We start from the raw sequence: 14270 nt of genomic DNA, 5'->3' as shown, positions 1-14270 counted from the left end.
GGGGCTCGGGGGCCCTAGGACTGAAATTAATCCTGTGCAATGCACTGCTGCATGGGCTTGGAAAATGCTAGCTGAAAGGTTGCAGCGTCCTTACTTATACGCCCCAAAGCTGCCATTGGCCTCGCATCCAGACATTTCTGCAGCACGGGAGAGGTCCGCGCTGTGGGAAATGGCGATTGCTGGGATCACCCAGATGGGAGACCGGTATAAACAAGGTCAGTTCAGGGGGATAAGAATCGTGGATTTATGTTGAGTTTTACTTATGTCAGAATCCGGCAAGCTGTTAAAGATATTTACTCGAATTATCCAAATGAACCTACAACTGCTAGTGCTGCAGGCGGTGCTGCCGGGGGAAGAGAGAAAGGGCCTAATCACTAAGCTATATAACACCTCCCTGCGTGAGCGGGAGTTGGGGGAACACCCATTGTACCTTAGATTGCATGCTGCGCTGGGGTCTACCCTCACTCTAGATCGCTGGAAAGCTTGCTGCGAGCTAACAGGTCGTCTCACGGCAAATTGTAATCTTCACATCATCCACTTTAAATATTTACACCAGCTATACTATACCCCTCTACAACTTTGTAGGTTTGGTTTGCACAAGTCTGATTGCTGTGTGAGGTGTGGGCAGGCCGATGCGGATTTCCTGCTTGTGTCATGGATGTGTGCAGGTGTGTTTGAATTTTGGTCCAAGGTGGCGAGTGTGCTTACGGATATTGCGCTGGAACCTGTGCACTGTGTTCCAGAAATCTGCCTCATTGGATATGTGAAAGGTCTTAAGCCATGTAATCGACGCATAGTTGCGGATTCCACTCTGTTGGCCAAAAGGGCTGTTGCGCAGTGCTGGAAGGCAAAAACCACTCCAACTGTAAAAAAATGGATCCGTGATCTACTTTACTGTAGAGACCAGTTGGGGTCTATGCGGAAGAACTCCCCAAAGCTTCACACCCCAAAGATTTCTGGGCCCCATTTACTGTATACTCACTGGCTCACCCAGATCTGATATAATTCGTATTACACCTGCCTTTTAATGTTGTGAAAACATGGTTCCATTACGAAATTCCATCCATTGACTATGTTTATGTTCCTCCACTCATGATTGTCTGTGACGTGCAAGATTCCTCAACAACACAATGTATTTTCAGCTGCTTTGCCGCGAGGGGGGTAGCCTATTGTGGGATGTTGTATTTTGACTCACATCTTTATGTCTGTTACCATGTTTGTTGGAAACTAATAAGCATATTTGATAAAAATAATAATAATACATTGACTGCTTGCTTTCTAAACCTGGTACTATTTTTTGTCAAGTGAACCATAACATTGAAGTAGACAGTGAATGGGCCTTCTTCTGTGGCAGCCTGGTGGCACACCAGGTCGCCACATAGGCTGAAGCTGAGAGCAACGCCCTGCGAAGGAAGGAAGCCAAAGGCCTTAGGAAGCACCATTAGCAAACAGATGGGAAGATCTGCTCCTTCCCTACAAAAGCGATGCAAAGGAAGATACTTTCCCACCAGGGAAAGTATTGAGAACCCCATCGCATGGGACTTATTGTGGTGGCCTGACTGTCTTTTTACATTTACTCTTAAGGTAGGGCGCCTAACATCGAACTTTAAAGAAAATTGTTGTGCACAACCTAGGCTGTGCCCTCTTTCACAGTAATAGCACTTAGTTTCTGTCATCACAATGCAGCATCCGCACCATTCCTGCAGATTTATAACATAAGGTCTGCATAGCAAAAACAGGCCATTCCCCTACCTGCAGAGTGTCTTGTTTAAAGTTTTGGTTTATTCTTCAAGAGGGAGTATAGCGCACACATTGACACATCAATCTTTAGACCAACGTTGACAAACTACAACTTAATATGATGTTCTCACAATACAATGGGTACACTATGTCTGACTATATAAATTACCTAAAAAAACTATTTGAAAATACAGATTGTTGTGGTGTAAAAGCAACCTTAGAGGTAAAAGATGCAGAAAAAAAGAGTAAGAATAAGCAGTCAAACCTGTCTGCATTGGCTTGTTGAGATACCGCCTCCAGTCTTTTCAATTCTTTTTGAACTGCATCAGCATCAGGAAAATGACGATGAAAGGCAGGGGGACTGGGAATTATTCTGCAAATGTAGTGATACAGCACTTTCAGTATTTTCACTACATGTCAATCACAGACAACTGTACTTTAATATATCCATGCACAATACCTATTCTCAGGCTCTCTGTACTGGATCTCTGCTCTCAACCGGGCTGCTCTATCCTCCGCTGCTTGAATATTTTCTTTTTGCTGCTGCATCTGATCAAAAATATTGAAGTAGTGCTCATAAGGTCCACGAATAGGAGCTGGGCTTGGTGAAACTCCTCCACCTACACCAAAAGATGGGACCTACATAAGGAAGATGTTGACAACTCAATAGGATGCACTAGAAACCCTTGTTGGTACACAATTGATTAAGGTAGGGGTACAAAAGCAAAATAATAACAGAAATTAGGAAAGAAAGGCAAATTTATTAATCATAGGTCGAGTGCAGCTTTTGATCTGTGGCAGAAATCAAAAGGAATACTGAGCCAGTTTCATAAACACCACCATGGTTCATCTGACTACAATAGTGATACGGTCGGCTACGGAATAGGAAAGTCTATATAGCACACTTCAAAGCTCTGCTATAGACAAAAATGAAAAAATTGCATATTTGAAAAGTGTTTTTGAGTGAGCCCAGCGATCGAATCTATGCAGCAGTACAAATTAACTCCTTGGCTACGGCTAGAGAGCTCATTTTCACAGACTTGATTACAAAATTTGCTCTGGCTCCATCCACGCAACAGATTACACATGAACGCACATCCCTACCTTTTGTTCATATTTCTAATGATCCGATTTCACACCAGGCCAGATGTATTTCTTATTTCGGAATTGGGAGGGCCCAGGGCGGCATAGGTTATACAATTTTTTGGTAAAGGTAGACTCCGGTCCTGGGAGGAATGCAAAGCTCACCTGTCCCCTAGTGGAAGGACTAGGAACACTTATGCATCATTGGAAACAGTTGACAGCACCTCCACTAGGACTTTGGTGGAAAAACAATTGGCATATTAACATAATCTAGACATTGACAGCACAAATCACAGATAGAAAGACCAAATTCAAAAAGATATGGTGACCATTTAAGACTTATATTAAAAACAGGACGAGGCTGGAGAACAGCACATCACGTGCCCGACCTGGTGAGAAAAAGTTAAAAGTTATTACCACACAATGTCTGCCTCTTCGCACTTGGGCATTAGAGTCAGACCATCCATTGGTGATCTTATCTTCTCGGCCCTGGTAGAGAGTCGCAGTCTAATGAAGTTGGTCTTCCCAATCCTTTCCCTCTCCCTTCCACACCCCCCAACTAGATTTACTTAACAATATAGGTGACTATTGCTTCTTATATTGTACACTTGCATTGACAGTTTTGAAGTTTTCTTTTGTAGTGTAGTTCCTATATTCCCAATAGGCTCTGAGCATTGGAATCATATACCCTATAGTTTAGACGTAGGACTGAGGTCGACTCGGTCTCTATCGAATGTATTAAACTTAATAGTGAGTGTCAGCTAGCTCAGAGGTCACTAGAAACTCTCGAATTCACAAGAAGGGATTAGTTTCTGACAACCGCATAAATATGACAACTTTGTTTCCCAAGAATAAGAATTGTATCTCCAGAGTCGTGGAAACAATAGATAAGTATTTCACTCAGTCAATCGTGCATGCTTCGTTTCTACAGAGTTGAGAGAAATAGAGAGACGGGCGTTTTCAATAAAAAGGGTTTATTGAACAGTCTTCTTTCTCATGCAAGTAAAGTGAACTGCTACAATTGTAATGCAGCCTGCAAAGTATAATACGTACAGCGAGAATAATATTATAAAATAATACTGTAAAAGCATTGTATGGTTTCTAAACCATATATAAATACATACATAAATAACAATGGCTAAAAGTACTCAACTGGTGCTTCTAAAATACACCTACCCCAATTTACCTAACCTAAGTCTAGTACGCAGGATGGAGTAAGTATTGTGTAGCATAGGTTTGGTTTTCTTTGACAAGAATCCATCCAAGATTTCTCTTAGGTTCTAATCAGCTCCATACCTTAGTTTAGAATGAAGGTGGTCTGGTATCTCTGTCTTGGGACTCGATTTCCCAACACCCCGCGAGGGGAGCTTGGAAACACTGGAGCTGGATTCTCAGCGAGAGAAAGGACAGCTTCTCAATCAGTGCGTCAGCTGGAGGGCCGGCTTCCTTCGGCACTTGCTGTAGCGAGCTGCGTCGGGCAAGTAGATAGTCGAACAGCTCCGAACCACCGTGTCTTGCAAGAGCAAGTGAAGGCATATTGATACATTGAAGGTAACTAGTCTGAAGTAAAGTCGGGCACAATATCGTCAGTAAAGAACCCCAAGGGAATAGTAGTTCTTTGTAAAGTACATGAGTTCTTGGACAAATCAATATTCAAGCAAGGGGAGGTCCCCGATTGCTTAAGCTGATTTTCCAAGACATTGTTGTGACGTTTTGGTACGGGTGGAAGTAGCCATGTCTGTATTTGAACTGCATGGGCTATGTCTAAATAAGGGAATGATTTCTATGCCTATATTAGGGCAATGTGAATTGTACCTAAATAAGGGCATGAATCGGGAAAATTCAATCGGATCCTAAAACGCCATACAACACTTTCGTCTCCCATGTACTGTTTGTATATGTTGCTTCCTTTGTGACAAAAAAAGGGAAAACGTTTGGATAAAAAAACTGAAGGATTCCAGGTCAGAAGTGCTCCACCATTCAGTTAGGGGGCAAGAAGGGTTGAAAGGGATGGAGGGTGGAGATACTAGACTGGTTACACTGGTCAAAGTTTGTATATCTAGAAGGATGTATTTCTAAGTACTCAGTGGTAGCAGCTGAGTAGTCACATTGAGTGCAATGAGAATTTTTATCGGTTTACACACAAATTTAGCTCGGGAGTTCAGTCATTTGTATTATGCATTGGTAAAGCACACTACAGAAAAGGACTTTACACTTTGTCATCACTTTATTAGTCCAACCTACACAACTGATCATCTAAGACTGGTAGAAAACAGTTAGGTTTTGATTGGTAATAGCAAATACAACTCCTCAAATGTTTAATAACAGTAACATAAGATGGTAGGGCGTGGCCTACCTTTGATGGTGTGAGGACACTTTGACCTAGCTCATTGCAACATGGCAACACGCTCTGACAATATCAGCCTTTAAAATGCCAATCAAGAACAGAAACCAATGAAAATAAAGATGGCAAGCACTCGCGAGCATGACACAGGTTGATCTAAGGGAATGCACAAGCTGTGAGAAGTCTGCTTTTGAAAGGAACCTCCACCCTCACCACGCCTAACAAACAAGGCAAGATGGCGATGCCACACACATGTAAATAAAATCAGGAGGCACCAAGGTTCTGCAGCAGGTTGATGCTTGCTGAAGTTGGAGGCCCGAAGCCAGTAAGTGGAACCTGTGGGAGCTGCCAGTGAAAAGACTCTTGGTGCCCAGCAGTGCCGCCTACCTGCTGGGATGGCAGTGAGGGCAGCAGTGGAGAGGCACCGTGAGGCCTCTGTTACAGGAGATGACGGTGAAGTAAGAGTGAGAGTCAGGCAATGAGTGGACCAGGGTACCAGGACCCAAAGCATGACTGACTCGCTCCAATTGTGTTGGTGGTGCGCTGAGGGTGCAGCGAGCTGAGCACATTCAACATACTATCAAAATGGTGAAGGATAAAGTTACAGAAGCACCTGTAACTCACAGCTCACATATATATATATATATATATATTTTTTTTTTTCTTTTCTTTTTTCACACAATGTGGTCTTTATACAGGATCCCTCCACAGCGGGTGCTGGCGTTGGGCCAGACCAATGGCCAAAAGACAATTTTTTGAACAAAGGACGCCGCACACAGCAACTTCTTTTTCACCGATTTATTTCAGTGTCCAGTCTAACACCAATGCGTTTCAGCCTGACTGCCTTGCTGAAAAAAAATATAAAAATATATATATATATATATATATATATATATATATATATATATATATATATATATTACCTACTGGCTATCGCCAGTAGGTATATATAGTTAGGATTAATTCCCTATGGGACTTTTGAAAATTCTATGTCTAATAACTTTGGCGTTTGTGGACGGAATCGGCTGAAATTTTCAGGAAAATGGCACATTTTGTTTCTGAGCAGCCCCTGAAAATTTGGTGGGGTTTCGTCAAGGGGGGGCTGAGAAAAAAGGGGGGTCCCAAAACGCGTTTTTCCCATTCATTTTTCCATAGGGCGGTTGGACTCACTTTTAGCTCGAACGGCTGAATGGATTTGCACGAAACTTGGCAAAATTGTAGGGACTGTTAGCCCGATGTGCCTTTACTAGGTCTCAATATATGTGCTCCAGTAGTTTTTGAGAAATTAACGTTCAAACCAAGATATATATCTGTAACAGCGCTCTGGGCAGCGATCCGGTCCGCTTACTTTTCGCTTATCGGAACTTTGCGCGCAGAAAGCTGATTGGCTCTCCGGTGTCTGTCAACATTCTAAACAGTCCGGAGCGGACGCCATCTTGTCTCTCGGTAGGATCGAGAGAGAAGAAGAGGTGGAAAACGAAGGGGGAATTTAATGAAAGGGGGCAAGGTATCCCCCTCTTGACCCCCTAGGAATGTTGTTGGGGTTATTAAAGGGTCCCGTGGGGAAAATAAAAAAAAAATGATTTTTCACGGTAGAAGCGCGGCCGCGAACTGGTAGCGAAACGGGAATTCGCCATTTTGTGCTTCGTAAATTAAATTACTAGTTATAAGTGGGTGCGGGAGACGTATCCTAATCCCCTATGTTTCCTGAGGGTGGGTGAGGAGGCTGATATATGTTGATACATCTCTTCCAGCGGCTGTGCGTGAGCTTTTTTTTTTTTTTTGCTGCGTGACAGTCCGGAGCGGCCGCCATCTTGTCTCTCGGTAGGATCGAGAGAGAAGAAAAGGTGAAAAACTAAGGGGGAATTTAATGAAAGGGGGCAAGGTATCCCCCTCTTGACCCCCTAGGAATGTTGTTGGGGTTATTAAAGGGTCCCGTGGGGAAAATAAAAAAAAAATGATTTTTCACGGTAGAAGCGCTTCACGGGCCGCGAACTGGGCCGCAAACTGGTAGCGAAACGGGAATTCGCCATTTTGTGCTTCGTTAATTAAAGTACTAGGTATAAGGGGGTGCGGGAGACATATCCTAATCCCCTATGTTTCCTGAGGGTGGCTGAGGAGGCTGATATATGTTGATATATCTCTTCCAGCGGCTGCGCCATCTTGCCTTTTTTCGAATGCCACAATTTTGTCGTGCACGGCAGCCATTTTAGATGCCAGGCTGGTCCCAGGCTATCACCTACCCCTGCGGATGTAGTTTATGGCCCCAGCTGTAGAGAATTCAGACATGCCAATCCTCCTGATTCAGGCGTGTGAGTACTGATTTCAGTGCTAGTCTCCCGCCTCCCGATTTCTGCAAGCAAAAACCCGGGGGCATATTACGAACTAGCGATAATTTTTGTCTATAACTTGTTTAGAGACAAAAATTATCGCCGCACATCGGCGATTTTTATCGCAGATAAACCTTGCTATTATCGCAGAAAAGTCAGCGATATTCATGTATTATCGACCTAATGCTCTTAGCCATGTTATCCACCTCCCATTGGATAACATGGCTAAGAACTGCTCAGGGCAGGTGTTAGATTTTGGAGATATTCGCGCTTAGCGCGAATATCTCCAAAAGTTGGTAATAGAAGGTAGCGATGTTAGGGACTGTTTCCAGTCGCTAACATCTTGGCACGCCACTTTGCATGTCATTAGTGATAAGTATCACTGACATGCAAAGCCGGGCCCAAGATGGTCGCTATCTCCTTTTAGGTGTCACTAACTGGTGTTAGCGACAGCTTGATAATAGGGAAATAATTTTATCTCCGCTTTCATGGTTTTTAAAGCCAAAAAAGCGGAGATAAACCCCCTTGATAATATGCCGCACGATTCCTTGGGGGTTTCAGCTGACAGGGCTTGGTATTGTGTTACATGGTAATTTTTCCATGAAACGTCAGAGGGTCGATGTAGGGGTTCTAGAAGAGGTGATAAACCATTTAAGCCTCATGAACAAGCGCATGGTCTTTTAAAGATTTGTGAAGTACTCGGGCGGCGGTGTGTGTGTGCCCTCTTTCAGGAGCGGGCGGGGGGGCACTGCCAGCAACTTGCCAGGTCAGGTAGTGTTCAACACGTGCATCACCCTTTCTCTGCCTGCTATTGCGCTCCATGCTTCGGAAAGGTAAGAAAAAGAACGTGCATTTGAGTTTGAAATGTCCGATCCTGCAGCAGCACACTTCCAAAGCCCACACATGACAATAACCCGATTCAAGGCCCCATTCACCCGTTTTTCAAAAAATAGATAACACTCCAACAAATTAAGGTTATAAAACTTTATTAACTTTTAACGATAATGAACAGAACAAAAACTAAAAACATTTAAACATTTATTAACACAAAAAGCAACAATGGTTAGAAGCTGTCTTTTGTGCGAATAGTCCCAAGGCAGCACAACGTGCAGAGTTCTGGACGGCACCCAGGTGATGTCGCCTGGGTGCCGCACTGGTTTAGGGATCCTACAATGCTGCTCCGAAAATTGGCGTGGGGCGTCCCGGGTGGGGCGGGGGGAGGCCTCGTCAGTAGCGGTCTGTTGTGCGAATAGTCCCAAGGCAGCACAACGTGCAGAGTTCTGGACGGCACCCAGGTGATGTCGCCTGGGTGCCGCACTGGTTTAGGGATCCTACAATGCAGCACAGAAAAACAGCGTGGGGCGTCCCGGGTGGTGCGGGGGGAGGCCTCGTCAGTAGCGGTCTGTGTCCAGTGTCACATGGCTGACACAACATGTACGACAGGCACCCAGGTGATGTCCAGTAAACTGCCGCACTGGTTTTGGTATCCTACAATGCTGCTCCGAAAATTGGCGTGCGGCGGCCCGGGGGGGGGGGGGGGGAGGCGGCGTGAACGGGCCTCCCCAGGTGGCGGCCATCTAGCTGAGTTGAGCTCGCTCTTGCGGCCACAGCGTCTCGCTCACCATGTTGTGGAGTTGCTCCCACTCTTGCAGTGCAGCGATAGGCGGCTGCCACATGGCTGTCAAAATGGCGGACGGCTCTTCGGTTTTGGGCCTGGTCCACTGAAATGGCCCTGGGACACCTTGGAAGTCGGACGCTTGCCTGCTAGGGCTTGGGCTCCATTCTCGAAAAGCGTCCCCTCAGCCGTGAAGATTGTATAAAAGTCTTGGGGGCCCCCGACTCCCGCAGGCTTCCGGTGGGGAGCGGCTGACATGATTGCTCGCGGAATGACCACGACGGAGCCAAGAGATGGTGGTGCTCTCATGCTGACGCCAGCTTCAGTCTGAATGATCCAGAAACAAGGTGGGGCTTTCATCGTTTGGGAAAAAAAAATGTTCTAAACCAATGAAAAGTGTTATTTTTAGGTCATATGACCAAGCCTTCCATCTTTAGGAAACCAAAAGTAAAATGAACCAATGAAAAGTTTTATAAACAAGTCACATGACCTGTTATGCGACATAGGGCTACAAAAAGCGTAGAAAATTCGTTGGCACGTGAGGCGGCGTCAGTAGCGGACCGATGTGCGAATAGGCCGAAGGCAGCACAACGCGCCGAGATCCGGATGGCACCGAGGTGGTGTCCAGCAAATTGCCGCACTGGTGTGGCCATCCTACAATGCTGCGCCGAAAGACGGCGTGTCCAGCTGAATTGCGGTCACTGTTGCGGTACAGTGACTCGAACGCGCCGAGATCCGGATGGCGCCGAGGTGGTGTCCAGCAAATTGCCGTACTGGTGTGGCCATCCTACAATGCTGCGCCGAAAGACGGCGTGTTCAGCTGAGTTCCGGTCACTCTTCCGGCACAGTGACTCGAACGCGCTGAGATCCGGATGGCACCGAGGTGGTGTCCAGCAAGTGGCTGCACTGGTGTGGCCATCCTACAATGCTGCGCCGGAAGTCGGCGTGGGGTGCCCCGTTGGCTTATGAGGTGATGTCAGTAGTGGACTGATGTGTGAATAGGTCGGAACCAGCACAAGGCGCCAAGATCCGAATGGCAAGTCCTGGATGTTGAGTGCCTCAGTTGAGATTTCTGAGCAGTGCTTGTAGAACTGTCTGAAGCTTATTTGCACCTGCTGCAGCTTCACTAGGTCCGGCGGAACTTGTTGCCTTTTCCTTTCTGCTTCTTTTCCTACAATGCGTTTCTTCTGAAGACACGACCAGGTCCTTGAATGTGTGCAGGGGGACGCTATTGAATGAATGAACGCGCCGAGATCTGGATGGCACCGAGGTGGTGTCCAGCAAATTGCCGCACTGGTGTGGCCATCCTACAATGCTGCGCCGAAAGTCGGCGTGGGGTGCCCCGTTGGTTTATGAGGTGATGTCAGTAGCGGACCGATGTGTGAATAGGTCGGAACCAGCACAAGGCGCCCTGCACTGTTGAGCCTTTTTCAATGTCTGTTTTTTGTTCTTTCCCCTCCATCAAAAACAAAACAAAAATACAAGGCGCCAAGATCCGAATGGCAAGTCCTGGATGTTGAGTGCCTCAGTTGAGAGTTCTGAGCAGTGCTTGTAAGACTGTCTGAAGCTTATTTGCACCTGCTGCAGCTTCACTAGGTCCGGCGGAACTTTTTTCCTTTTCCTTTCTGCTTCTTTTCCTACAATGCGTTTCATCTGAAGACACGACCAGGTCCCTGAATGTGTGCAGGGGGACGCTATTGATTGAATGAAAATGGCGGCTTGACACAAAGCTGACTCAAGCGTTACTGTTGGTGCTATACAGACAAAAATTGGTTTTCAGTTTGTACATTCTTCAGGTTTTTTTTTCCATCCAAGTCTGATTGAGAGTTTGTAGAAAAATGGCTTCAGATTTTCCACATACTACTCTTCAACATTCTTCCTAAATGTAACAATGTGAAACTCACTAGGAGAACGGCTGTTTCTGTTTCCTTTCAAAATGCTGCCACCAATATTTTCTGAATGGAAGACACCATCTTGTAACATAAAGGGCCGAAAGGGGTTCTGGTCTGGCCGATGGTTGGTGGAGACATTTTGACTATATCTTGGACCTGCCCGGCCTCGCCCAAAATGGCGCCGGTATAAATGGGACTCGTAACTCTTTGCCCGCAAATGTATATCTAGAAAATGTTATTGTAAGTGGCCCTGTCGTATTTTAATTACAAAATGTACGTCCACCGATTCCGCAACTGTTAGACACCTTTGTTCTTGTCACCTAATGGCCCGCTCGTTACGTTCTTCTACAGTGTAAATGTCTCCTCATCATATACGATTTGAGTTTGCTCCGTGGCCGGCCCACGTGGTTATAGGCCCGTATTTGTATACTGACATTTTCACAATAAAGGTTTTTAAAACAAAACACGGTAGTAGTATTTTCATTTGTAAAGTTTTTACTTTTAGTGACTGTTTTCGAATCAGTAAAAGGCAAGTGAAATAAAGCAGTCCAATTACATGACGGATAAAAGGTATAATATGTAGGAACGCAGTAAAGATAAATGGTCAAGGGCAGTTGTGTTTTTCATGTCTGCAACATAAAGTGATCGATAAGAATCTGATAATCAGGCGTATCGGCGACTAAGACAGCAGGCCGAATCTCTTTTACTCAACGGCTCCGTCATGGAAGGAAGAAACGCCCTTTTTCTCGAAAAAGGAATATATTTTACTTGCAAGACAGTTGTAAATTTTCCGGGAAAGTACATTAGCCTGGAATATTATAACATATGTTTGAAAAAAAAATATTGTTCGAAAATAATAAAAAGCGTAATTTTTAGGTCATATGACCAAGCTTTTCATCATTAAATTAACAAAAGTAAAATGAACCAATGAAAAGTTTTATTAACAAGTCACATGACCTGTTATGCTTACGTTACGCGCTGCGCGCCGCGCCTCGGATCACTTCCGGGTGCGCTAACGCGGCGTGTCATAAAACGCATTACGCGACAACGTAGGTCAAGAATATAGTCTAAATGTCTCCACCAACCAGCGTTCAGAACACAACCCCTTTCAGCAGTCCAAAAAGTTCTGTTAAATGACAACAGAGGGGACAGGCAACAAGAACCATCAGTCAAAGAGGGGAGGGCAAGTTCTTCTCTTCCGGGTCATGTTGGGGCGCTACCGGAACTGATCGAATTGGTAGTCTACAGTGTTTCTGGATGTTTCAGACTAAAGCTGGCGTCAGCATGAGACCACTACCATCTCGTAGCTCCGTCGTGGCCATTCCACGAGCAATCATGGCAGCCGCTCCCCACCAGAAGCCTGCGGGAGTCGGAGGCCCCCAAGACTTTTGTAGAATCTTCACGGCTGAGGGGACGCTTTTCGAGAATGGGACCCAAGCCCTAGCAGACAAGCGTCCGAGTTCCAAGGTGTCCCAGGGCCATTTTAGTGGACCAGGCCCAAAACCGAAGAGCCGGCCGCCATTTTGAGAGTCCTGTGGCAGCCGCCTATCGCTGCACCGCAAGAGCGGGCGCATCTCAACTACATGGTGAGCGAGACGCTGTAGTCGCAAGAGCGGGCGGAAAACAGCTGAATGGCGGAAGAGGCACAGTGTAGCAAAAGCGGGCGGAATGGCAACTAAAACGATAAAGGGGCGCCTCACTACAGCTTGTCTTCAGGTCAAACGGATTGTGGGACAAGGTCCAGAATTGAAGAGTCATCAAAAGGCAAAAAGTACCGCCGGACCCCGGGAGCCGGCCGCCTATGTCGGGGGCGATCTCAGGCTACACCAGTGCTATAAGACTTGGGGAGGGTGTCGGAGCCAAGCGTCTTCTCCGAGTCCATGGCCATCACAGCGCCCCTCAGGGGCCTCCGTCAAGCTGTTTAGGAAGGTAACATATCACATTGTTTTCTAATGCAGTCAGGTCCACAAACGACACTCACTTACTTTGAGAATAGTGAAGCTGCAGTAGGTGGAAATAAGCTTCAGACAGTGTTACAAGCGCTGCTCAGAACTCTTAACTATGGCACCCAACATCTAGAACTTATGCTATTTGAGAATGGTAGTGACATCGAAGCATCTCAGGGACCAAAACCATTAACGTACTTTCACGTATGAAAATCTTACTTGGGGAGGGGGCAGGAGCGAAGCGCCCCCTCCCAGTCAGCGCCACCACACCGTATGTTGAAAATCTGAAGCCATCGTTCTACAAAGTCAACCAAACTTGGATTGAAAAATCTAGAAAAATGTACAAACTGAAAACCAGTTTTGGTCTGCATAGCATCAGTAACAACGCTTGAGTCAGCTTTGTGTCAAGCCGCCATTTTGATTCAACAAAGCACAGGCATTGAAAAAGGCTGAAATTCAGAACTCTAAACTATGGCACCCAACATCCAGGAGCTTGCTATCCGGATCTTGGAGCCTTGTGCTGTTTTCGATCTATTCACACATCGGTCCACTACTGACATCATCTTATAAACCAACGTTATGTAAATAGTTTTTTAATAAAATGTTTTACCCTGTTTCTTTGCTGGTGTGTTGTCTATATTTTTAATATTTGCATAGGGTTTGTCATTATTTTGTGCGGGATGGGTGATGGAGCCGAGCTGTCTTGCAGCCCTCATGGTGTGGAGCTCAGTTCATCTCACTATTTTCGTATTTCTCAAGAAGGGTTGTTCCTAATATTTCTATTTTAGCGAGGTCAAAAAGAGATCCAATTAGTGGCCTACTGATTTTGCTCGATTACTTTTATTTTTTTACACGATTTTTCACTATCTGCAAAGACTAAACAGAGTATTGCGACTTTGTGCTTGTTTGTAAATAGAGAATGATCCAAAGAGAACCAATTCTAAAACAGTAAATGCTTGGACAACAATCAATCAAATGGAGAGACAAGGAGGTACGACGGATTACAACGGGGGTAAAGGCCTGCGTTAACTACCCTTCTGTATCTGCAAAGAGAGAGTACTACTAAGGCAAAAGAGGGGAGGGGGGGGGGCAGCGTTCAAAGCACATCAGCGTGCATAAATACGAAAATGTTTTTATCTATCACGTACTTGACATTTTAAAGCTTTTCATATTTGCTATTAAAAAACCAATGAAATTCACAGAAAAAACCATAGGTTATAGTGGATATATAGTTAGGAATTTGCATTTACAAAACCTTGAAAATTCAATGAAAAAACCATAGGTTATAGGCCATATATAGTTAGGAATTAGCATTTACAA

At 45.3% G+C, this 14270-nt stretch overlaps 1 protein-coding gene across 2 annotated transcripts in view; it reads right to left on the bottom strand.

Annotated features, from left to right (window-relative positions):
• Positions 1 to 14270, bottom strand: part of LOC147661202 (serine/threonine-protein kinase Nek1-like) — a 1124062-nt gene that overhangs the window by 710976 nt on the left and 398816 nt on the right. For both annotated transcript variants that reach the window (XM_086951243.1, XM_086951242.1), the window contains exons 15-16: positions 2201 to 2379; positions 2006 to 2113 (exon numbers count right to left, since the gene is read on the bottom strand). In XM_086951243.1, coding sequence (XP_086807369.1) covers positions 2006 to 2113; positions 2201 to 2379 — 287 coding nt within the window. The remainder of the gene's footprint in view (positions 1 to 2005; positions 2114 to 2200; positions 2380 to 14270) is intronic.

The sequence above is a fragment of the Lissotriton vulgaris genome, unplaced genomic scaffold, assembly GCF_964263255.1.
Source record: "Lissotriton vulgaris unplaced genomic scaffold, aLisVul1.2 SCAFFOLD_228, whole genome shotgun sequence".
NCBI classification, from domain to species: Eukaryota; Metazoa; Chordata; class Amphibia; order Caudata; family Salamandridae; genus Lissotriton; species Lissotriton vulgaris.
Note: the sequence above shows the minus strand (reverse complement) of the source record. Positions and strands in the feature narration are given on the sequence as shown.